The following is a 23,606-nucleotide window of genomic DNA, read 5'->3' as shown; positions in this document are numbered from 1 at the left end:
CCGAGGGTGGCGGAGCTTCTCCCCCCCGCGGTCGGGGCGGCCAGGCTCGGCGCTTCCTTGTCGGGCCGGGCGGGCGGCGCGCCGTGCCGGGGGCGAGGCCCGGCGGCCGCGGGGCTGCCCGGGAGCTGCGGCCCGCTGCTGAGGCAAAGTGAGTTTGCCGCCGCCCGCCCGGCGCCCCCGGGACGGCGGAAGGGATGTCCCTTGGAAGCCCTGAGGCGGCCGTCGCCGCGGGGAGCGGGCAGTACGGTGTCCAGCCGGCCTGTCCCTGCGTCTCCGCCGAGGGCGGTCCCGGCGGCTCTCCGAGCGCCCCCGGGCCGGGCAGCGCCCTCTCCGCGCAGCCCTGCCCCGGGGCCGGAGGGTCTGCGACCCCGAATGGGTTTTGGGGCGCGGGGACGGAGCCGCAGCCCCCGGAGAGCGGCTGCTCCTCGGCGGGGACCGCCGCCCGGCTGCGTGTCGGTGCAGCAATCCCGGAGCGGTCAACTTGCCGGCCTCTTGGCAGGGTGGAATATTAGTTTGCACTGCCTTCCTCTTTCTTTTTAATTATCATTTTTTTAATGATTTTTCTGAAGTGTTCTTATTGCTCCCCTCTTCTGTAGCTTTGCAGCCTGTGTAAAGTCTTTCAGATGTTTCTGAACGGGATGTGCTTTGCAGCGCCACAGTGAAGTTAACGTACTTCTTCCGTGTGGACGTATTTGAACTTGTTTGGCAGTAGGATCTCCACGGGCTTAAAGTCACTCTTTCAAGGACTGGAAGTAGTAAAAAGCTATTATAAGTATGCATCTCCTTCTTCGTGATATATCATGGAACTCACTTTCTTGCAGAAAATAGTGTTCTCTTGCGGTACTTGGAGAGCGACAGCATTGTACTTCAGAGATAACTGCAGTTTGAGTTACAGGTGTGTAGACACCTAGTGGGGAGAAGAGTCAGTCTTCAAGCAAATTCCCTTCAATTCTCGGTATTTCTTTGCCTCCCTAAGTATGTTAGTCTGCTCTCCTGTTGATGAAGCTCATCATTGCAGTGGAAGGGAGGTTTGTGTTGGGCACTGTTTCCCAAGGGATTTCTGGAATGTGAGAGTGATGGCAGTACAAGGAGATATGGTTCTTAAATGTATTAATATAAAGGTGAAGGTAATCTTTGCTTGTCTTTTATAGGGGTGCTGTAGTTGTAGCACACGCGCACAGCTCTGGTTGGGCTGGTAGTAATTCACCAATGGTAGCATTCACCAAAGGAATGCTAGCCAGTATGGGAGAAGATGCCTAGGTACCAGTGGAGTGGGAGCCAGACACCACTTTTAATTGGGGGTGAGTGGAGGAGAAGCTTTCATGTCCCCTTTTCCATTTAAATTTACAAGAATCTCTTGCATCTTTCTGTTGAATTGTAAATTCTATAACTGTTGAAATGCCCAACATAAACCATTCTGCTGAGAAATCAGAATTCTGCCAGAACTCAGGAATCTTTCATTAGAATCAAGCTCTTATACAATAAATAAACAAATGAGCATTTGATTCTCTTACAATACTTCTTCCTCCTTTTTCATTCCACTGGCCAAATGAAAATCCAGTGATACATCATCTCAAATATAACAATGTTTTGTGCCTAAAGTGTTTGGTTGGGTTTTTTTCCCCTGTACTTAGCATGGTCTCTGAGTTATTTATTTTAAGACTGATCAGTTTAAGTCAGTTTGAGTAAAAATGTCTGAGTGTAGGGACCAGGTAACTTCACGTGGAATAAAGAGAATTTGCTTATACAAGATCTTAATAGAGCAGTAAGTAAAGAACTATCAAAGAGGGCTCTTTGGATATGCTGCAGTGTTACCGGGCTGGTGTGAAGAACCAGTCTCTGTCCCTGTGTTAGGGCTGTCTGCAAGGTTCTTGCAGTCTGAGCCTTCCTCCATCCCCAAACCTGAAAGACAGTGAGAATAGAAAAAGGCATAGATCCAAAAAATTCAGCGAGGCCCTGTGCTGAGGGCAGTGCTGAGGAGTGAGTGTGAACCGGTACTGCAGCTCTGAGCCCCAGGGAAACAGGATTTAGGGAAACTTGGCTACTGTAACTGCACTGAGTTGTTCTAACATGCAAGTAAATCGGACTTTTTTCCTATTTGATTCAGGTTTTCAGTTTTTAAATTTGCTTAAAAACTGTCATAAGCAGTTTTTATGGTATTACAACAGTTCCACTTCTGTATTGTCAGAGCAAGCATAGGAGACACCAGTACTCATTTTAAATATCTGGCCGTAAAGTTGCTATGATACATTTGATAATAAAAGATCAGAGGATTAGGTCAAGTCAGTTAAATTATACAGCGTTTAGAAGACTGACTTCGTTGACTGCCAAAATGCCCATAGGCAGTAGGAGTGAAATGAGTAGTTGTAGCAGAGCACTTGTTGAACCTTTCTTAAAAAGCAAATATTTTGGAATATTTAATGTAGTTGAAGTGGTAATTTTCTAGCAGATTTTGCTGTGCATAGTTGATTTTGATTGGAAGCGTTTATATTAGGTTCACACTTAGATCTAAGGTGCATAAGTGCATTTTGTTCCCTTGCTCTATGAAATGGGAGGAACCCATGCTTTGAAAAGGCTTGTGTACAATTTATTGATACTTGCACTTTAGATTTCTATTTACCTTTTTTTCCCTTTAGTTCTTATCTGTACAGTTTCTTCTGATAGAAGTGGCAAAATATCAGTGACACTTTCTTCACATTAATTGAAAAGTCTGATGTTTGGTAGTGTGAGCTAAGCTGCAGAGTTTTGTTTTTCAGAAGCGGCTGCAGAAATTGCTCATTAAAATTTCGTGGAAGCTGGATGTTTAATCAATGTAGATAGATTTGCAAGTTATTAAAATAAATACTTGTGTGTAGGCTTTTTGAAATGAGAAGTCTAATTCAGGCTCAGATAATACTTTCTACAGCAAAAACTGGTTGCAAGGGATGATAAGGAAGTTCTTCGAGAACTTACAGGATTTTCTTCTGTGTTCTGTTACAAGAGATGTTGCGCAATAAACTGCAGGGAATTATATTTAGACCTGATGGACTGCAGAGGAGCTGCGTACAGATTAGGGATCAGGGTCATTCACTGGCAACGGAATCCCACACACATTCTTAAAAACACTTTTTATCTTGTCAGTTAGTTATGTTCCAGGGACTTGATGACTGACACATTAGAGAAAATGGTGTGGAAAAGGGCTGTCAGAGGTTCCCTGTTTCAGCCCTGTCTACTGGTGTCCCTTTCCAATGTAAAAGGGAGTGTTTCTCAAAAAAATCATCTTTCTGTACACTAAGTACATAGTACACATTCAATATTTTACCTCCAGGTATTACATAGTCCCCTCTGTTCTTTTATTCAGCTGCAGTTTAGGAGTTTCAATGCAACTTTGAGTACTTAGCACTTTCTGGTTCCCAGTATAACATTTCAAATTATGATTGGGCTTGTCTTTTTAAGTAGATGAAAATGAGTAACAGTTGAAATAATATTCAGAAAACTTTCACTGTTCTATATGTCTTTAAGCTGCCGTTTTCCAAATTTATTTTTTAGTAATATTTTTTCCTTTTTACTTTATGGTTGGGCAGCCTTGAGTCAAATGTTCAGGCCTGTATTCTCTTGCCTTTAGTGTAATTTAGGCATACACCCTGATACTTTCCTCCTGCTAGTGCTGCTTAGGTGGTCTGGGTGTGCCTGTTTCAGTTGCTGATTGTTTTTCTAGTATTATACCATAAACATGTGAAAAAAACATCTGGAAGATGGGGGAGTGGGGAAGCCCCTCTTAAAAAAAAAAAAAAAAAACCACAAGAAAAAAAACAAGGAATGTGGTATTCATCAAGTAAAAGCGTTTTGGACTTTTTGGTTCTTGTGCCGATTATGAAAAGACCCCTCCCTCCAATAGGTTTCTGGAATATAGGCTTTTGGCTGGGGATTGTTGCCCATCCTCACCCTCTGCATAAAAAGCAGGAGATTGAATACCCCAGTGGTGAGTGTTAGTGCTAATTAAAGTGAGCTCCTCCTCTGTCCTGGCAGACCTCTTGTGGGGAAGGGCTTCAGGGAGATAACATGTAAAATCTGGCTGACAGGTTAGATATTGCACTGCCCAGGTAGCTCCAGGGCTTAGCCCTCTCTCCCTGAGATTTCAGTAGCCATAAGCCACAGAGGAGGAAGCATACCTCATACTGCAGGGGTGCAAACCTGGTTCAAGCAATTAGACATATGTCCGTTATATAAAACGCAAGCATTAGGTAGCAGATTTTTTAATGAGATTGCTTTATTGTTATTTAGGACGCTTTTTTTGGGACATAACCTCTGCCAGGGTTGTGGAAAGCTTAAGTTGATAGTAGAATCCCAAGTTCTCAATTGTCAAGAGAATTTGAAATGATTTCACCAGTTTTCTCTTCTCTTTCCAGGAAGAGCACGTGTGCAGAGTTTGGTGGCAGAGTATTTAAGGTACGTGGGTGATCTGTGGCAAGTACATCTGAAGAAGGTGTGACCGGCTGCAAGAGTCAGCTGAACTTGAGTATGGAGGCCCAGAAGTGCCAGCAAGCCCAGGGAAGGAACTAATTGAAAGAATATTGCTAGACATAGAAGAAGTGGAACACATACTTCTGCAACAGTCATTGACTCAGAATAAATACATCAGTAAAAACATCAGCAGTGAAATGACAGTTCCTGGTGCTTTTTGATTCTCTGGTGGATTTTATTACTTAGACATTGCAATTGACATTTTTATTATCCCTTTTAATACATCCTGAATCTTTCTGTACATAAAAATATAACTGGACAATTGCATTTTGATACTTTTTAATAACACTTTTGAATGTTAAATTGTTTGCCAAGATGAGTGCCGAGGGATATCAATACAGAGCTTTATATGGCTACAAAAAAGAGCGAGAAGAAGATATTGACTTGCACATAGGGGATATATTAACTGTGAATAAAGGTACCTTACTAGCACTTGGATTCAGTGAAGGGGAAGAAGCAAAGCCTGAAGAAATTGGTTGGTTAAATGGCTTTAATGAAACCACAGGGGAGAGGGGGGATTTCCCAGGAACTTATGTCGAATACATTGGAAGAAAAAAAATATCTCCCCCAACTCCAAAGCCTCGTCCTCCTCGACCCCTTCCCGTAGCACCAAGTCCTGCAAAAGTTGAAGCAGAGAGTGAGCAACAAGGTCAGTACTGTTCTCAGAAGGCGTGTGTGTATGTACCATGTTCTTCAGATATTTTTGTTTCATAGAGTTGTCTGACTACATTTATGTGTGTAACCCCTGCTGGTCAGCTTCTTTAGTGTATGGCTCATTTCAGTCAATTAAGAATTGTTTCTACTTCATAATATTTAGCTCACATACTTTGTAGTTCCGTGTGCTTTGTCTTGGGCACCACAGAGACCAGTGATGTACTGTGAGGTACATCTCACAGGTGGAAAGTATGTTTATAATTCACAACTGTAAAGACTTAAATGAAGAATGAGCAGGGTAGCATTTATTTTAGGTTTTGAAGAAGCCAGTGGAACTGTTTTCCTCTGGTTCATCAAACTCAGTATTGAGGAGCTTCTTCATGAATCTGACAGTATGGATTCCGAATAAACAGTATGCCCCTACTGTAAATCTCTTGCTAACAGCAAAAAACATGTATATTGTCATGGAGGTTTACCTGTGGCATTAAAGGTAAAAGCAGGTATTTAAAAATTATCAATAGAATGATGATAAATTCAGATTTAATGTTTTTGGGGGATAGGGCATGCAGTAGTAAAAATAGCACTTATATAAACAAAGTAAGTATCTTCCTTTGTTTATATAAGTTACTTTCTAGCCTATATTTGAAACAGTGTGCTGTGCAGAACTCAATTTGATCAGAAATCTTAAATTAAAAAACTTTCTTCTATTAACATAAACTTTAGGGTAAAAAAAACAAAGCCACCCTCCTTCCAAGTGATTTGTCTCCTTTACCTACTGACATTCAGACCTTTGGGTTTTACATATCAACAAGCCAAGTCCATCTTAGGATAGATTTTATGTTGGTCTTTCGCGTCTCAATTAGTCTAGAGTGGCTTGTATTGCTTCAACACCTAATACTTCGTAAATACCCAGTGTTTCTAGTTGTAGGAAATAGAAGCTGTAGTATGTGATCCTGATTCTGACAGTGACACCATAGTTCTGAATAGTATGATCACCCTCTGCCTCCATAGAAATGTTTGCAGTGTCACTTGCAAAGTTGTGGTATCAGTTTATCAGCTTCCATTCCACTGTGCCTGTTAAGAGTTTATGTTCAGCTGTGCTCACAATCAACCAAGATAAGAATGGAAATATAGAGAACTGTATGTGGAAACCTGGCAGAAGCATTTCTAGGTTGGTGAGGGCTTAATAAAGAGTAAATCTGAACTGTTTTGTATAGCAGTGTCCTTAAGCACTCAAGAATTGCTTGCAAGTGTATAATGCCTAGGGTACATCGTTGCTAGAATGAGGGTGGGGGCAAATGGGGGTGCAGTGACATTTTAGGTTATACTGTCCCTATTTCTTAAGTCCTCGAACACTCAGCCTCTAGCCATTAGAGTGTCATGGTTTCTTATTAGATTAATTCTGAAAATGGGATATTCGCTTTCGAAAGGAAACACACACTTCTTTGGTAATTCCTTGTATTGGATATTAATGTATGCTGATCAGGTAATGTTGACTTTTTTGTTAACCCACCTGTGGAGATGGTTGTGTCCATCATATGTAGCTGCAGAATAAACATGGCTCTTTGGATAGACACCTCAAAGCTGACAGGTCATTTTGAGAGGCAGAGAGTGGAAAGAAAATCTCATTCTTTATATGTGCATTCAGTGGTGAAGTAACTGGTGTCCCAGGCTTTGATGCACGTACTGCTTTAAATTGAGTGCTTTGTAAAGTTACAAAGGTCTCTGTATTCATGCTTGCTTGATGCTCCTGTTCACAGCTCCATGCTGTAAGCTGGCCACAGCACTGTGCTGGGAAGTCCTGGTATTAGTCTTGCAGTTTCTGAGTGTGCCTCTGGACTGCATTTGTAACAGTCATTTACTGGAGTTTTGGCTGCTGGGAGTTTGGGAAATTTTGCTGCAGATTATGGGGCTCTACTTAAATGCAGGGTTTTCTGCTTCCTTGGGATGAGACAGTGCTCCAAGCCTTAGTGACTAGATCTCTCCTAAACTGAAGTTTATTGCCTCTAGACAGAGTACTATTTATGTACAATGTGTTTATTTTTAATACCTTGGGACTATGGGGATCTGAAGCAAGAAAATGTGCTAATTTAACTGGGAATCTTAATCTCAAAGTCTGCACACATGATCCTGCCATGCTCCAAAAGGTTTAAGAGACAGCTTGCACTCCAGGCTTGTATTTTTCTGATTCAAAGAAAACAATAAGCTAAATTCACGTAACTCCTTTTGAACTAAAGATTTTAATCTTCATGTAAAAGGCGAGACACCTTCAGTAATGCGCTAGGATCAGGGATTAGACCCTCCTCAACCGAAATAGAGGAAACACTGAAATTTGAACTCCAAATAGCTCAAGAGTTAGTTTTAATTACTTTTAGAATAATGTATGTTTACTTAAAAGAAATTGGGAAAAGCAATAATAAATTCTCTCCTTAAAGATCTTTCTACTGTAAAGAGCTAAGGCAGAGAGTGCTTTAAATCTTGAACAAATTTGGGTACTGTTGCACTGAAAGATATTATAAAAAACAAAATGAAGGTTAAATTTTTAAGTGAGCAGAATGATACAACGATACCTGTGGTGACACAAGAAGTGCAGGAAGAAATACAGTTCAGATAAAGAATAATGTGGCAATGTATGTTTGACTTTCAGGTGGCTTCACTATCTTTGTATATAAGATTTGGTGCAGGGAATATCACAGCTAGTATTGTCCAGCAGCCAACGTAATAGGCAGTGGGCCAGAAGATTCTTCCCAGGATGATACTTCTCTCTACACCCCTAGAGAGTATTTCATATAAGTTAATGAATGAATTAAAAGTATGAAACTTGCTTGACTAGATATAGTAAAGTTTACGTTTTCAGTACACGATGATTTGAAACTGCTGTAGATCAAAATGACAAATTCATGGGGAACTGGAAGCAGACTTCTTTAATGTACCTCATTTATTGGTGACCCATATACTTTTTTCATTCTGTGAAGAGTCAATACTGTATATACCTCTGTTGTGTGTATGTTGAATATCAGAAACTTAATTGGAGATTTTAAAGAATATATATAATCATATGAGTGCTTTTACTTTTACTGTGCACGTAGATTTTTTCTTAAGAAAATACTTTCTAATCCTTTCAATACTCTTCAATACTTATTTATTCTGAAAGTTTTTCCCCCTGGCCTTGTTAAGCTTGATCACTTGCTCATCAATGTCAAGATGGTTTTGTATTAGATCAAATTTGCAATATTTAGGCACAATGCTGCCAGTATTCACAATGCTGTGGTACTCATAGGGAATAATCACAGATATCTGAACAGACTTTGCAGGCAGTGAGGCTAGTAACATGGGCAGAGTTGCTCATCAGGCCAGTGTCTTATGCAATCACAGTGTTACTTAGTATTAGGGAGCTCCTTAAATGTTAAAAGCCAATCTGAAAACAAATAAAACTGCTGGTGGTCTCAAAATCTATTAAAACATTCATTTATTTATTACAATACTTAGGTCAAATCTTTACTCAGATTTTTATCTTATCCATGACCTATTTATATTTCTAGAACCATTGGTCAAGACCAGAACTGGAGCTCCTTGACTGAAATTTTAGGACTGTTGCATTTTGCCTGTCTTCACCTTACCTTTGTCAGTAAAGAAGTAGGTTTAGTCTGAGTTTGTGGGGCTTTTTTTTTAATTGCAACTGAAAAGATATGAAAATAAAGCAGCTACAAGAGCCCCAGGAAGTCTCTAGCACCTTTCAGTTTCAGGCGTGGTGCAGGACAGAGCTATGGCAAGGCAAATTTAATTCCTGTTGCTGGTGCAAGGCTCTTACTGGCCAAAGCTGCCTTTTTCCTAGGTTTCTTCTCCCACCAGGCAAGGGTGACTGGATGCTGCAGAAGGAATCAAGGCACTTGCAACAGTGCAGACCCCAGCCTAGGGTCATCTTTATGCACTGCACTAGGCATCTGAAATTTATGTGAAGCAGTAAAGATCTGATATTATTTTTTTCTTTAAATGCTTTCTTTTTTAAATTGGAGCTACATAGGGCTAGTTCCTCTCACTTAGCCCTGTCTTGCCCAATTCTTTGAAAATGAGAAGTGCATAAGCTGTACTGAATCCAGCTGAGTTTTGTGACTTTTGATTCAGCTCATCTGATACAGCTGCATACATTTAGAGTTGGCTCATAGGGTATTTTTTCTCTACCTAGTTTGTGAAGGCTGATCTTAAGCAGACTTTGAGGCATGAAGCTTTGATTGACAGAAATACTTTCAGATTTAACTTGGAATTCTAAATTCTCACTTTGAAATGAAGGTCAGACTGCAGAAGGGCAGACCAGATCTTTATATGAATAATATGTCTGTTTTGGAGCTTCCTGTGACTTCCTATATAACTTAAAAGGGTTGTGTTAATGTTGACACTTTCTACCATTTCAGCTGATTTGGAGCCTAAAAATAATCTGAAGCGCTTCCTTCTTGTGATGAAACTATAACATAAATATATTTAAAAACAATCCAAACCTTTCTTTACAATGTTGTCCTAGAACAGACACAAATCAGCAAATTAGACAAAGATAACGACACAGAACATTTGGAAACTCTTTCCTTTCAGAGACCAGGTTATGCAATGTCTGACAAAGATCCAAACTGACAGAGAGCATAAAACTGTGCATGCTTGAACTGAATATGCTGTAGGATTTTTTTCTTTAATTTTGCTGTAAAGCCAGTAGAGCAATTGCTCTACTCCAGTAGAGGAGTGAGTGGAATGCAGCGAGCCTGGTGCCTCTGGGAAGACAATAGTCATAATCTATCCTGATTTAGGCAAATGGAAAAAGGAAATTATGGGGTGAAGTGATGAGTCACTATCTCATTTGGTAAATGTATTTGCCATTCAAGCCAGAGCCCTCAGATTCGTTCTAAAAAGCCCAGTTTGAGCTTAAGCCTTTGTCCTGCTGCAGTTCTCAGAACTGCCCTGCAGTTATGAACTTCACAAGTTGGTTGCCTTTGACTTGCACTGAGAAATGAGGCGGGTCCCTGCCAGAGAGCCTCACCAGCTATTTGTGGTCACGTTCCTTGGTGTACAAGACAAATTTCTAGCTGCCAGATGAGTGCATGCATCAGAAAACAAAGTTTTTGCCACCTGCTTGTGAGAACAAAGATTCTGCAAGCTGTATTAAAGTAAGGCAGAGCATTTTTTTCACAGTGATAAAATCCGATGATTGTAACTGAAAAAGCCTTTAAGTACCACAAAAAGCACAGGGATATGCTTGCAAGTACTAGTACAAATTGCACATGAACAGTGGTCCTCGGCAAGTTCATGGTTGATGCATGGCCCCACCTGCTGGTAGAGGAGGAAGGAAGCAACACGGAGGAAGGTGCTTCTTCCATGTTGTGTGTTAATCGTCACAGAACAAGAGTACAAGTGAAGAGCTTTTGAGAAGAATATTTTAACTGACCAATTGATATTTCTGGGAAAAATATATTTCTTGGGGCACACAGAACCCCCTTTTGATCCTCAAAGATGACCTCAGACCTGAAAAGGCTTATGTGGCTGAAATGCATCTTTTCTCCCTAGCTGGATCAACTAGTCTAAAAAAAAAAAAAAGTAAAAGTACTGCCTTTTGTTACACATTTTGCTTTAAGAAACTGAAAGAATAAGATACTCCTATTCTGATGCTGTAAGAAATATTTGTCTGTTTTGTATAACACCGATTTTCATATGGCTTTTAATAGTTACAACAGTGGCATTATGCTGAGTGACTTTGCTTACCTTTCTTTAGCCTTCGGTAATACTGATTCAGTCTGTTAATACTTCCTGCTGACACGAATGCTCCTGGGGCAGATTTAAAACACGGCAAAGGTGAAGTAGCCTGCTCCTCTCCCTTGGAGTTATCTTGATCTGTTCCTATAGCTGTGATCCAGGAACATCTATAAAACAACACTGGTTAGCAAATAGTTCTTACTTAGGCTTGCATATGACAACATCAGTTTGTGAGTTTCAGCAACACATGATGCTAAGTATTTGCCAAGAATGGATCATTCTGCACCCTGAGCAAATAACTGCCCACTTGAATAGCTGTGTGATGCCATATACACATCCAGATTTTCTTATGTGAAAGAACACAGGTGTTGTAACTGCAGCTGGCTGTGCACTCTCGCACATCTGTCTTGCTCCTAAGCTGCTTTCCATGATGAACATCCATGAAATCAATCTGAAGGCTAGAATACAAAGGGCTGCTTTATTTTCATAGCTAAGAATGACAAGGAGAATTACAGGATTTAAAAGAAATATTTATTTTAACTGGAGAAGGATTTTAAGTCCTTAGAATACTTTGGTGAGAATCTAGGTACTTAGAGGAATTTAAAGAGCATTTTTTGGCTTTAAAAAAAAAAAGAGTAACAACTGTGGTTAATACTTGCTAACTCCTATTCATTCTTTCAGCAAAATATGTGACTAAAATACACTCCTATTTTGTGGTTTCATTAATAAAAGAAATTCTTTTCTTTGCCTTTTTTATGTATTGCATTTTTTGTACTTTGGTATAAAAATGTCTGGATCCTTGGACATTGCTGAAGTCTTTTGGTGAAGTGTTAGCAGGTGTAACTTTTTTTACTAACTTGGCTGCTTTTTGTTCGGTCTTTTACGAATGGTGTAGTCCACAAGAATAGCACCCAAACACTATTCTTTATTTTCACATATTGATCCACTTTAAAACAGTTTGCATGTCAAAAAGCATTTGAAAATAATATTTAAGCTTACAGCTTTTCAGGTAATAAGGCTCTATAATCAAAATCCTCAGGACAGAGTTTCAAAAACATGCTACTGCCCTGAGCTAGGAAAAGATGTAATTGCGTATGGTTTCTGCACTTTAAAAATATCTTTAAGACTGTCTTCTACTTCAAAACTACTATGTAAACTATGGTATGAATGATGAAAAAGGTCTTTAACAGTTCAGTTAGCTGTCAGACAATTTGCTTGTATAATCCACTGGATCTGTTTGTATACACTTGCCATCATTTGTTGTGTTAGAGCATTTCCCACAGGTTGTCTGAGAAGTTTCTTCACTAGAGATTGTGGAAGTTGAGGGCAAGAAGTGAGATCTACCCTTGGCAGGTCTGAACATACCAGTTTCCGTCTGTGCTGGCAGATTACTCAGTGATATCTGGGATGGGAAGATACTTTTGCAGAAAGCAGACCTGCTGCAGGAAGAGCCGCTACTTCTGGTCCACTCAGCTTCCAGAAGCTCTTGAGCAGCTATTGTATTTTTCAGTAACTAAGGAAGGCGTAGATGAGGCTGATTTTCTTCTGTGGTTTCTTCACTTTTTTTTTTTTAAATTGTGTTTACGTACATGGGAAACCAGGCAAAATTAACTCTTCTGTCCTTTAAAGTTTTGATGCTTCCTTTTAAAAAGCAAGTGCACTTAAAAATGTAAATATGCTGGCCAAAAGTTGAAGTATTACAGAATCACAGAATGGCAGGGGTTGGAAGGGACCTCTGGAGATCACCTTGTCCAACCCCCCTGCTTGAGCAGGCACACCTAGAGCAGGGGGCACAGGACCGTGTCCAGGCAGGGTTTGAATGTCTCCAGAGAAGGAGACTCCACAGCCTCCCTGGGCAGCCTGTGCCCCTGCTCTGGCACCCTCACAGGAAATAATTTTATTCTCATGTTCAGGTGGAACTTCCTGTGTTCCAGCTTGTGCCCATTGCCCCTTGTCCTGCTGGTGGGCGCATCTGAAAAGAGTTGGGCCCCATCCTCTTGACACCCACCCTTTAGATATTTGTAGGTATTGATGAAATCCCCCCTCAGTCTTCTCCAGGCTGAACAAACCCAGGTCTCTCAGCCTTTCCTCGTAAGAGACATGCTCCAGTCCCCTGATCATCTTGGTAGCTCTCTGCTGGACTCTCTCTAGTAGGTCCCTGTCTTTCTTAAACTGGGAAGCCCAGAACTCGACACAGTACTCCAGATGTGGCCTCAGGGCCACAGAGTGACCACTGGCCACAGTATGGCCACCCATACTAGGGTGGAGTAGAGGGGCAGGATAACATCCCTTGACCTGCTGGCTCCTTTTAATGCACCCCAGGATATCCTTGGCCTTCCTGGACACAAGGGCACACTGCTGGCTCATGTTTAACTTGTTGTCCACCACCACTTCCAGGGCCTTCTCTGCAGAACTGCTTTCCAGCAGCTCAACCCCCAACCTATACTCGTGCAAAGCATTGTTCCTCCCCAGGTGCAGGGCCTTACACTTGCATTTGTTGAATTTCATTATTCTGTTTAAACACATCGGGTTGATATAATTCAAGGGATCTCCTCCTTGCTCTTTCTCCCATCAGATCAGGTTTGTTGGATGTGGCATGTCCAAGCACATCTGTGCTGTAGCCTCCTGCTCACCAAGGAAGGGAGAGTAGCACAACCTGACATCTGTAGTCCGAAGAGGGAAAGCACCTCCCAGCAGGCATAGCTGTACCATTTTGGTGTGTCTTGTTAACAGATATAACACTGGAATTATTTGTTGGGGTTAGGAGAGAAAACTTTAGTGCTGTCACTGATTTCTTCCTAGATCTCCTCACCCACTTGGACAAGATTGGTAGGGAGCAGATAAGCATGGAGGATTTTTATTGGCAAAGAAACTTTTAAATGGCACCACATGCTGCAGACCCATGTTTCAAAGCATGTTATGGCATCTCCAGCAGTCTGTCTCAAAAGGAAGGCTTTTAGTTTGTGAGGTTACCTTGTAATTTCCAAGCCCTCTTTCTAAGCTGTTTTTGGCTGGAGATAGATCAAGGCACTTAAATTAGGGAATTAATGAAAGAAACCACTAATTATACACAGTGGTAGATAAGGCTGCACATCTGTGTCTGGTTTCATTCTATTCCTATCCAGGAACATTCCAGAAATAAGCAGTTAAGGGTGAAGATTTGCAGTCCTTTTCTTACTTGCACATGGTGTTCAACCTTGTGGCCACACAATCCAGTCCTCTATTGCTAATTAGCAATTTTTCAAGTGTTGTGCTTGGATGGAGGCACAAAATGTCTGTTGTGCTTATGAACTTAGTCTTGAATTCTCTCCTCACCAAGGCACAGCTGCTTGGCACAGGTGAGGAGTGACTGAGGCCATGGCAAAGCCCTCCATCATTTCCCTCTTTCTTCCTAGTTGACTGGCATGCACTTGGGCGCATCTGCCCTGCTGTGGTCTGCAAAGGGCTGCAGGGTGCAGCGAGGTGTGATCTGCTCCCATGGTCTTCTCATCTCTGCTAATACATGGGTCATCTGCGAAGGGTCAGTGTTCTTCGAGAGCTCCTACAGGATGCTCTTGGCTGACCAGGCTTTGTGCCCCTTACTGTAAATACAGTCTTTCATTCTTCATTTGATATTTATTGCACTGTTTGCAATAAAGCCAGTCCCTTGAGAGAAACATCAGAAAATATCATCACTTGACATTTTGAAGGAAGTTATTCTGGGTACTTTGGAGTTGAATCTGTACGGATGTTTGAGTATAATTTAGAATATATTCTTGCCAGTACAAACCTACTCCACTGTTCTGAAGCCAGAATAGCATAGCTAGTTGTTAGCCTATGTAAGCCATTTTCTTATGGAGAGAAAGATTTAGGTAAGCCTTTTGTTTCAGTGCAAGCCAGTTCTGAGAGTAAATGGGTTTTTTAGTGTTCCTCACAATTTGGCCTGGTCAATAGAGAAAGTGTAAGGAAAGCATATTCAAAAGAGCAAGTAGCAAAAACTTCATCTCAAATATCTGGAAATAAAGGACCTCTATTCACTCAGTGAGAGGTCCTCAAGGGCACAGAGGGATGAATGTTTGAATTCTCTTTGCTCAGCTGTATTTATAATTTATTGCCGTTGGTTGAAAGATTAGCGTGCATTCCCTACTGCTTTAATGTTTTTCTAACTTCCTCTTGGGTCAAGCTTAGTGCTGACAACTCCAAAACTCTTCTGGTAGTTTGTGTAAGCTGCAGCCCCCTACCTGAAATGAGAGATTTTCACAATCCCATTATTATCAGGGACACTTTTTGGGTGTTATAGTAAAACACTGGTTTAACAATGTTTACTACAGAGTAATTAACATGAAGTCTCGCTTCTTTTGAGCTGTCTTCTGGCTTTTGGGAGAATTCAGTCTGCTAGAGGAACATTTGGTGTTTGTCTGTTGTGTGTAATACTAATCACTGCTTTGGACTACTCTCATAGTGGTAGTTAAAAGTATCTTTTATCTTTGATATTAAAACTGAAAAGGATAGTGGGCTTTGGGTGCCTTCCCCAGTGATCTAAGATGCAGGACTTTTGAGTTGCATGTACAGTTTAGCAAAAAAGGGGAAGGCAGTTACCAACTGTTATGCTTTTTCTCCAGATGTTTCCTCTGAGACAAATATCTAGGGTTTTATTATGACACAGTAAGAACACACCAATAAGATGAGAAAGGTTGGGGTTTGGTTTTTTTTTGGTTGTGTTTTTTTTTCCTTTTAATTATCTGCCTGATCTAAATAGCCACTCAATCAAATACTGTGGTAAATTGTCTGGTACTTTAGATGGAACATGCCCATGCTTGTTAATGTGAGCTGCTCTTTTCTAAACACAGTATTGAAATGCTTTATTCAAAATCCCTTTGGATGCAAACTAAAAATAAGATTTTTAGTACTGATGTTCTTGAAAATATAATACATGGTTGGGGTGGCAAAACCCATTTTGACTTCAGAAGGAACAGGATCAGACCTATAGTCAAGATTTAGCAGCGTTTGGACAAATCCCGTAGTTCTTACTCTCACTTCTCTCAGGCAAAATTCCCATTGCCTTTAGGGTTTGGAGCACAAATGCTAGCTCTGTTCTGAAGAGATTCCAGTATACCAGATTGCATGTAATATGAACATGCATGAAATACTACATGGTAAAATCTGATGGAAAGAACAGTTTCTGACTGTCCTTTCATGGATTTTGAAGAGACAGAAGGGAAACACTGTTACGATCATCTCTTCTGAGGTCCTAGGTTAATGTGGGGCATGGAATTTCACTCAGTAATTTCTGTATCAAGCTCATAACTTCTAGATAGATTTAAAGCATGCTCCTAAGTAGTCCAAAATCCTCCCTTTAGTACACAATTAATATAGATGAGTTAACTTTTTAGCCATTTGTATGTCTACTATATAGTAAGAATTGCAAATTTAGTAGTACAAATATCTTCATTTGGGGGACACAAACACATTTAATTGCATTTGGTGATGACAGTATAGAGATTATTTTCCCCAAGTTATTTTCTTGCACTGTATTCAGTCGTCTTCACTAATGCATATGAAAAATTTACTCCATGCTGCTAGATACCTGAGCAAGGCTGTTCTTTTTTCCTTAAGGCTGCCTGTTTGGGTAACTGGTGTGACGGTAATGAGGGTTTCTTGTGATTGAGGAAATGATACGGTGACAGCTTTAATTGTGTGTTCTGTTATTATAACAAATTATTACCTTTGTGATAAATACAGAGTTTTATTACCTTGGTGCATGTGGATATATATACAGTGAATTACTCCAGTAGGAGAACATTGGTAAGATTGCAAAACTTCAGGTATGCATCTAAAACTTGTGCTTGTATGTATAATTATACCTTCTAGTAGTGTATGCCATCTGATACAGTTTTTAATTACATAGTTGTCTGACCCCTTTTCTTGTTTATCCTTGCTTTGTTCATTGTTGAGGTCTTCACTGAATGAGAGTTGCTTCATTCTGGTTGTTTAGTTTGTGGTCTTAAGCCACCTTTTCTTCACAGCCTTCAGGCTCCTCTCTAGAAACAGGTTTCTTCATTGCTTCTTCTGTTCTTTCCAGTGATGTGTCTGGTAACAGCTTCATAGAGCTTCATAATCACAAATATTAAGTCATCTTCAGCACACTGTTGTGAGCAAAGGTGGTATCATGATTCTTGCGAGGAGTGAGGTAGACCAAAATGACAGTTAAAAAAATAACTACTGTTTTAAGATAGTTTAAGGAGAGGTCATGTGGAAAAACACTTCAAAAAGCTGAACCTGGGGACGGAACTCTTAACTTAAAGAACTCTTAACTCTAACACTTAAAAGTTCGTTGAGAACTAAAACCAGAAATGAGAACTGCATTAGGTTTGACAGTGTAAGGCTTTATTTGTCGCAAGGAGCAAGTACCATCTGCTCACTCCATGTCTGTCTTCAGTTACTGAGTACTGGGTGTGCGAGACAATGCCTTGCAGAACAAATCCTCCTGGCATACGTCTGCCTGCATCATCCAGCTTCACCAGCTGGAATCCAAATATAAGCATCAAAAGCAAAAGAATTATTAGAATGTGAGTGCACAGATTCAACAGATGTGGTGACATAACTTAGTGTTGTCTCACTTGTTTTCCGATTCTCAGAAGTCAAAGTTTTAAGTTCTCAGTACTTTGTTGTACATGTAAACCATGTCTTGCAATAGAAATACACATTTCAGGGACATGCATGTTTTAAGTACCTTTTGCTTTGCTTTACTTTGCCTTGCTTTACCTTTATCAGTAACTTGCTTACTTGAAAGAAACTTTTGCTACCATCTTTATTCTGCCATTGGTGTAAACTGCGGCCTTATTTGATCAAGAGGTGTGGCAATGCAACTTCATCCTAGTGCAACAAAGTTTTTTCCTTGATTACTCTGTTGCTAGCATCATACATTAGATCTCTCTTTTGGAAAATACTAGTTCAGAAAGTGGAAATCAAGGAGGCATGAGTGTGGGTGATAGACAAGTAATGGGGGAGGTATGAAAAATACTCAACACCTAGAATGGTTATTCATTCACTTTCCAGACACACTAGGAACGGGAAGTGTGTTCTGTCATGGAGGAATCTGTGCTGTCTTGCACGAGACCTCAGTGCCAAGTTGGAGAAATTGAAGGGTATGCTTACTCCATATGAAGTTGTCTGTACAACCCTTGTGTCTTCAGGTTTTTCGTTTCGTGTCTTTTAGGTACTGATATGGAAATTGCAGGGTCATTGGCTTTGTACGTACAAACAAGGCACAGGGCTCTGAAGAATCATGGCATTTGATCTTCAAAAACCAAGAGTGTATGAATGCATGCTCCTGTGAAAACCCTGAATTGCAAAAATTGTTTATAGTGGGCCAGAGAGGCATTTGACAGATTACGTGCAAGTACATACATGTGTGTTTCATTATTTGATTGCCTCAGGAGACTGGTGTTTAAGTTGGCAGATCTGCTTATTAAAAGCAAAGCTCTTTGGCTGGCAGGATTACAGAATGCCAGAAGGAGAAAAAGACCAAATGCTGAGAGAGAAACAGAGAGAACATGTAATGTGCAGAAAGCATGGGGAAGCTATAAAGCCAGCAGGAAAAAGTAGACTTAAATGTGGTTCCAGTTTGTTCTATTGGGCTCAAGTTGATAGCCATGCAGAAGTAAAACTATGAGTTCTCTCATTTCAATAAGAATTTAATGTTTTAGAAAATATAGTTCTCTGTCATATTAAGTATGATTTGGTCACGTGTTTGCAGCCTGTCAGAAGTCTTTAATCTGTGCTTATTTTCCTGACTCAAAATAAAAAAAAAGCAGCTCACTCTGAAGCTTTACAAAGTACTGTCAAACTACAGCACAAGTGGATGCTGTAATAGGCTATGACACTTTGTTCTTAGTCTTGATTAGCCTGACACAAGACTAAAGTATTTTCTCCCAGTTTATGTTAAATTTCTGCATGTAATTTGGTGATATGTAATTTGTATCTATTTGGGGCAAAAACCAAACCAAAATAAAAACCAACCCAGACTTCATACACGGTAGTTTAGAACTAAACTATCCTGCAAGGTTTTGGAAGCAGCAGCCAAACAAGTTGAGTATATATGTCTAGAGAAGTCTATGCCTGTGGCTTCATACATTCTCGCTCAGGTTGAGTCCCTTCACAACCTCAGGCAGCACAGATTAGAATGTTCACTTGGTCCTTTGCATTATTTTTTCCTAGCTAAATGCCGTTAGAATAACCAGCTGCCTTGCTCTGTATCCTAAGACTCCTCAGTTTGAGAGGAAGGTTTGAAATGTGGGAAGCTGGGTGGTGGAAAGCTGACTGATGTAGTGAAACACAAGAAAAAGAGAAGCAAAAGGGCTGGCTCCCCTGAGAGGTCAAGAAATATGCTATTAAAAAAAAAACAACAAACACCATCAACCAAAACAACGAAAAGAAAAAACCCAAAGAAAAAGCATTTCCCTTTAAACAAGACCTAGATTTAGATGACTGCTTATACTGGCCTCTCTAAAAGAGGCTATTAGTGGCACATATACCATGAGATACAAGAACCCTTTGGGAGGTGACAGGCTCCTATTTAGCAATTCGGAGTCCTGCAAGAGTTAGGTACCTGGTGGTAGTGTAATAGAGCTTAGGTGAGTTACACCAGCTGTCTGCTGCATCTAGTAATTTTGAGGAGCTTTATCTTGTAATAGCCTCAGTAAAGTTCTGTGAAGATGCCACAGCTGAGCTAATTAGGATACAAGTTTTTCCAGCTTCATGGACAAGTTTGGAGGGGTAAACTCAGAAGGAGAAATTGGTAGAAAGATGCTTGTTCTGATGTAGAAGGCAGTTCATGTGAACTATGTTTAAAAACAGGGAGTCATAAGCCTGTTAGAAAAATCAGGTCAGTTTAAAATTAATGCATTCTTCTTCCTTTGGTTCTCAACAGGGAACTGTTTTTTTGGAAGTATTCTCCGTCTAGGAGTTAAGTGAGACATCCTTTCCCTTCTTGGCATGGCCCACATCTAAATAAATAAATAAATTTCTTTAGAAAGGTAAAATGGAATGAGAAAGAGCTGTTGTGTTCTGGTAGGGTCAAATAAAGGTAACTCTGGTTCTTTCTCTTGGCACGATGACCAAGGGATTCCTCTGGAGCACAATAAGAAAAACAGACGTGTAAGACTTCCTTTTCCTTCCCTTCCCCCCCTCCCCCCAGTAGGATAGCAGGAAAACAACCAGGATATACTTGGAAGGGCAGCCAATTCCCAGTCCTTCTTAGCCAGTGTGGAAGAAGGCTTAATCCTTCCAGCCAGCAGCCTTTCAGCCTCGCAAATCTCCACCCATTTCTTAGTGAGTCATAGCTGGAAGATCTTTTCACATGTTCAGTCACATCTTGTACAAGTCAGGGATGTACTTTTACTCCTTTATTGCACCCTATAATCAACATTCTGAAACAACTGAGTTATTATAGCTTTAAGCTCTGTTTGTTCTTATGTGGAAATAGACATAGATGTATGGATAGATTGTGCCATTATATTTTCAGATATGGATGGATTAGTTAGAAGACTATCTAACTTTCTTGGCAGGAGCAGGACGGTAGAAAAACTGTTCTGGGTTTTTCTGTGTGTGACCTGTAGAAGCTCTGTACACTTGAAGCACTTAGGTATTCAACAGATTAGTATTTCCTGGCATGCACATTTATACACTCAGTACTCCCCTAACTTCAGAGGCAGTCACCTTGAGTATTGATCCTGCTCCCTGTGAATTTTCTACAGGGAAGTCAGAATGTGTACAGCATGTTCCCCTGTGCTGTAGTAGCCCACTGTAGGGCAGCTGCCCAGTGGCAGATGCAAGGAAGGGAAGCAGCAAGGCAGAGGGTTTCTTTGTAGAGGACATAAAAAGAGCTTCTGCCTCCCCAGCTTCTTGCCTGGAAGAGCAGCTTTCATTTGATCCACCAGAGTTAAAAATCACGCGGAGCATGTTGTCAGTTCTTAACCAAATGCATGTTGTGTTTTTTTTTTAGTTTACACAGCCCCTCTGCAGTTTAGGCTTTCCAAGACCACTTACAAAATATTATTTGCAGTTATTTCAGCCTCTTCTGCCCAGTCTCAGTCCTTCACAGCACACGGCTTATTTTCATGAGGGACAGATTTTTTTTTTGTTTTAGACAACAAGAAACTCTTTTAACACTGTAGGGTTGCATGAAGGTTGCAAAAGAATTTCTCCAAGTTGAAGTGCTTTGAATTATGCTTGGGTTTTTTTTTAAAGAGAGGCTTTGCCTCTTGCTTTTAGTCTCTTTGCAAATGAATACTTTCAATGCAGACTGAAATTCTGTTCCATACCTCCTTACCCTGACTTCAGTTAATCTTTGGCTTGCAGACAGTGAAGTAAAACCAGCCATTTTTTTGTGGTAGCTTTTCATTAGCACCTATAAACAGACTTTGCACTATATGAATTTCTGCAACACAGTGTGCTAGACAGTACACAAAGGAAGGTCTTTATCCAGTTACAGTTAGCAAGCCAGTTGAGACCCTGACTGCTTTGTAAAGGTCATGAAATTCATTCGCCACTTTAGCTGCTAAGGTCTAAATTAAAGTTACTTCAGCAATGGAATGTGAACAAACAGTGGTTTATGGAAGAGAGGTCTTTAAGTTGATGCATTAAGTATATGTACTCATATCCCGTGACATCCTTTTTGTATAGCATCTTGATAGTGTGAAATACACCAGAACGACTAATCAGTGCTGACATTGCTATGCAGAGAAATCTCAACAGGTGTATGATATGGGTCAGAAAGTGTTCTTACATACAGACTGAGAGTTTTCGTCTTCATCTGAAATTAAAGACAATGGTGGGATTAACTCTTTATAGATCCAGTTCAGGGATTTCCTAATAATGTTGTTGTTTCTGTATCTATCTCAGGTCCATGGTTGAATGGCTGTAAGGATTAACCCAGTTTTACTTTCTTAGAAGATTGCCTTTCAGCATTGCTGTATTTCTGTTGCTACAGCTAGAGCCCTAAGCTTTTTCTTCTATTTCCTTTTTTTTTTAAGAAGAAAAAGGCTTGATTTGAAATTCATTAGTTTCCAGAAGAAAAAAGTCCTTCTGATGCTGGATTGCTGTTACCATTGTTTGCATTTTATTTTTTTTCTGCGTGACTGCAATATACTCATTATTTTTAACTTTCTGTGTACTTATGTTTCCCATCATTCCCAAAAGATGAAGGAGCTGTTTTGGCTTTTATCTGTTAGCAGCTTCTGCCCGTACTTTTATGTAAATCTTCCAGATCTAAACAACTTGACTTCTCAAGCACAGTAATACACACTATCTTTTTCTTGCGGTATTGAAGAGCTTATTCTTTTCATCTAGGTTGCTTGCCTGTGGATAGTTCGAGGGGTATTTGTTGGCATTTTTTCCCCCATTAGTTTCTCCACAGCAAAAAGGTAGCAAAACAAAGTGTTCTTTCAGAGCAAAGCAACATACTGTCCTGAATTTTTATGTCTTACGATTATTGAATAAAAATAGAACATTTTAAAATATGCTTCTCAAGCAGAGTTATTATCACAAACCAATGACAGCCTTGCATATGAAACAACTTTGCATTACGAAAAAAAAGGAACAGGGATCCTTTGAGCTGTCCCGCCTGTATTCTGAAGAGAGTTCCAGCATCCCCACTATCTCACAGTGCACATCCAACAGTCCTATCTCAGTTACAAAGAGCAGGTGATGCTGGAGCACTGTTGCTAACCATCTCCATAGTTATGTGGAAAGGGAACTGAGGTTAGTAATCTTGATAGATTAGTGCCAAAGTATTTAGAAGAAAATACATGTCATTGCTTTCAGGTAAAAACGGTTCCAGTGTGGGAATTCACTCTGTCTGTGAAGTTTTATGTGACGGCGATAATTGAAATCATCTCACTATGACTCTCCATTGGCTGGCCAGAACCAAATTTTCAAGTGCCTTTTGAGATGGACCTCAGCACTCGTTCCCTTAAAAGATAGGCAGCTGTTGTTCTTTTATGTGACAAAGGTTTCCAGGATCAACCAAATATGTATTTCCTTCCCTACTTGCTAGGAAGAACTTGAGAACAAGTTGTGGAGCAAAGTAATCTTGCACAGAAAGCTGAGCTGAGCTGAGATAACAGAAAATTCAGGTTCGAAGAGGAAAGTAAACAGGAGAGTGTGAGCCTAGTGGATGGCCATGTGCCCTTGTACAATCTGGATAATGCTCCAGGTGATAAATACCTCAGCTCTTCAGCTGGGTTCTGACCCTTGAGAGCACTAGGCTTTATGTGTTGGAATGCACAGAGTCATTTCATGGGAAAAACGCTATGTTATTATGTGGAAAGAGACGAGAGGAAGAACTGAAATTGCTCATGCAGCTCTAGTTCTATGTTGTCTGCAAGTTTTGAGTGCTTGACCTTGTGGTCTTGATGTTCTTTCAGTGTAGTTATGTTTATGTGTCTGTGTAGTATAACAGGCACCAGACAGAGGGAGCTTTGCTGCTGATTCCTTGTACAGGGACTAGTAAAATGCCATGTAAATGTATTAACTTGCATGTAGCATATTTAAAATAAATCATGCTTTTACTACAGTTTCACTGTTCCTTTAAAAAAAAAAAGTCTGTACTGCAGAAGTTAATAGATTATCATGGCTTCAATATCCTTGGGAAAGTTGAGGTAGAGTTTGTGGGAAGGCAGCTGGCAGCAATTCTAAGAGATCGCTTAGTTAATCATAAGACCAGTAAGGGA

General features: G+C 40.4%; 1 protein-coding gene across 2 annotated transcripts in view; it reads left to right on the top strand.

Moving 5' to 3' along the window:
• PIK3R1 (phosphoinositide-3-kinase regulatory subunit 1) overlaps positions 1–23,606 on the top strand; it is a 58,844-nt gene that overhangs the window by 419 nt on the left and 34,819 nt on the right. The window contains exons 2-3 of one of the 2 annotated variants that reach the window (XM_075080004.1): positions 1,152–1,301; positions 4,389–5,152. In XM_075080004.1, coding sequence (XP_074936105.1) covers positions 4,819–5,152 — 334 coding nt within the window. In that variant the 5' untranslated portion in view covers positions 1,152–1,301; positions 4,389–4,818. The remainder of the gene's footprint in view (positions 1–1,151; positions 1,302–4,388; positions 5,153–23,606) is intronic. The other variant, XM_075080003.1, reaches the window with a different exon arrangement.

The sequence above is a fragment of the Phalacrocorax aristotelis genome, chromosome Z (assembly GCF_949628215.1).
Source record: "Phalacrocorax aristotelis chromosome Z, bGulAri2.1, whole genome shotgun sequence".
In the NCBI taxonomy this organism is placed as follows: Eukaryota; Metazoa; Chordata; class Aves; order Suliformes; family Phalacrocoracidae; genus Phalacrocorax; species Phalacrocorax aristotelis.
This window is presented reverse-complemented; position numbering and strand designations above follow the sequence as displayed.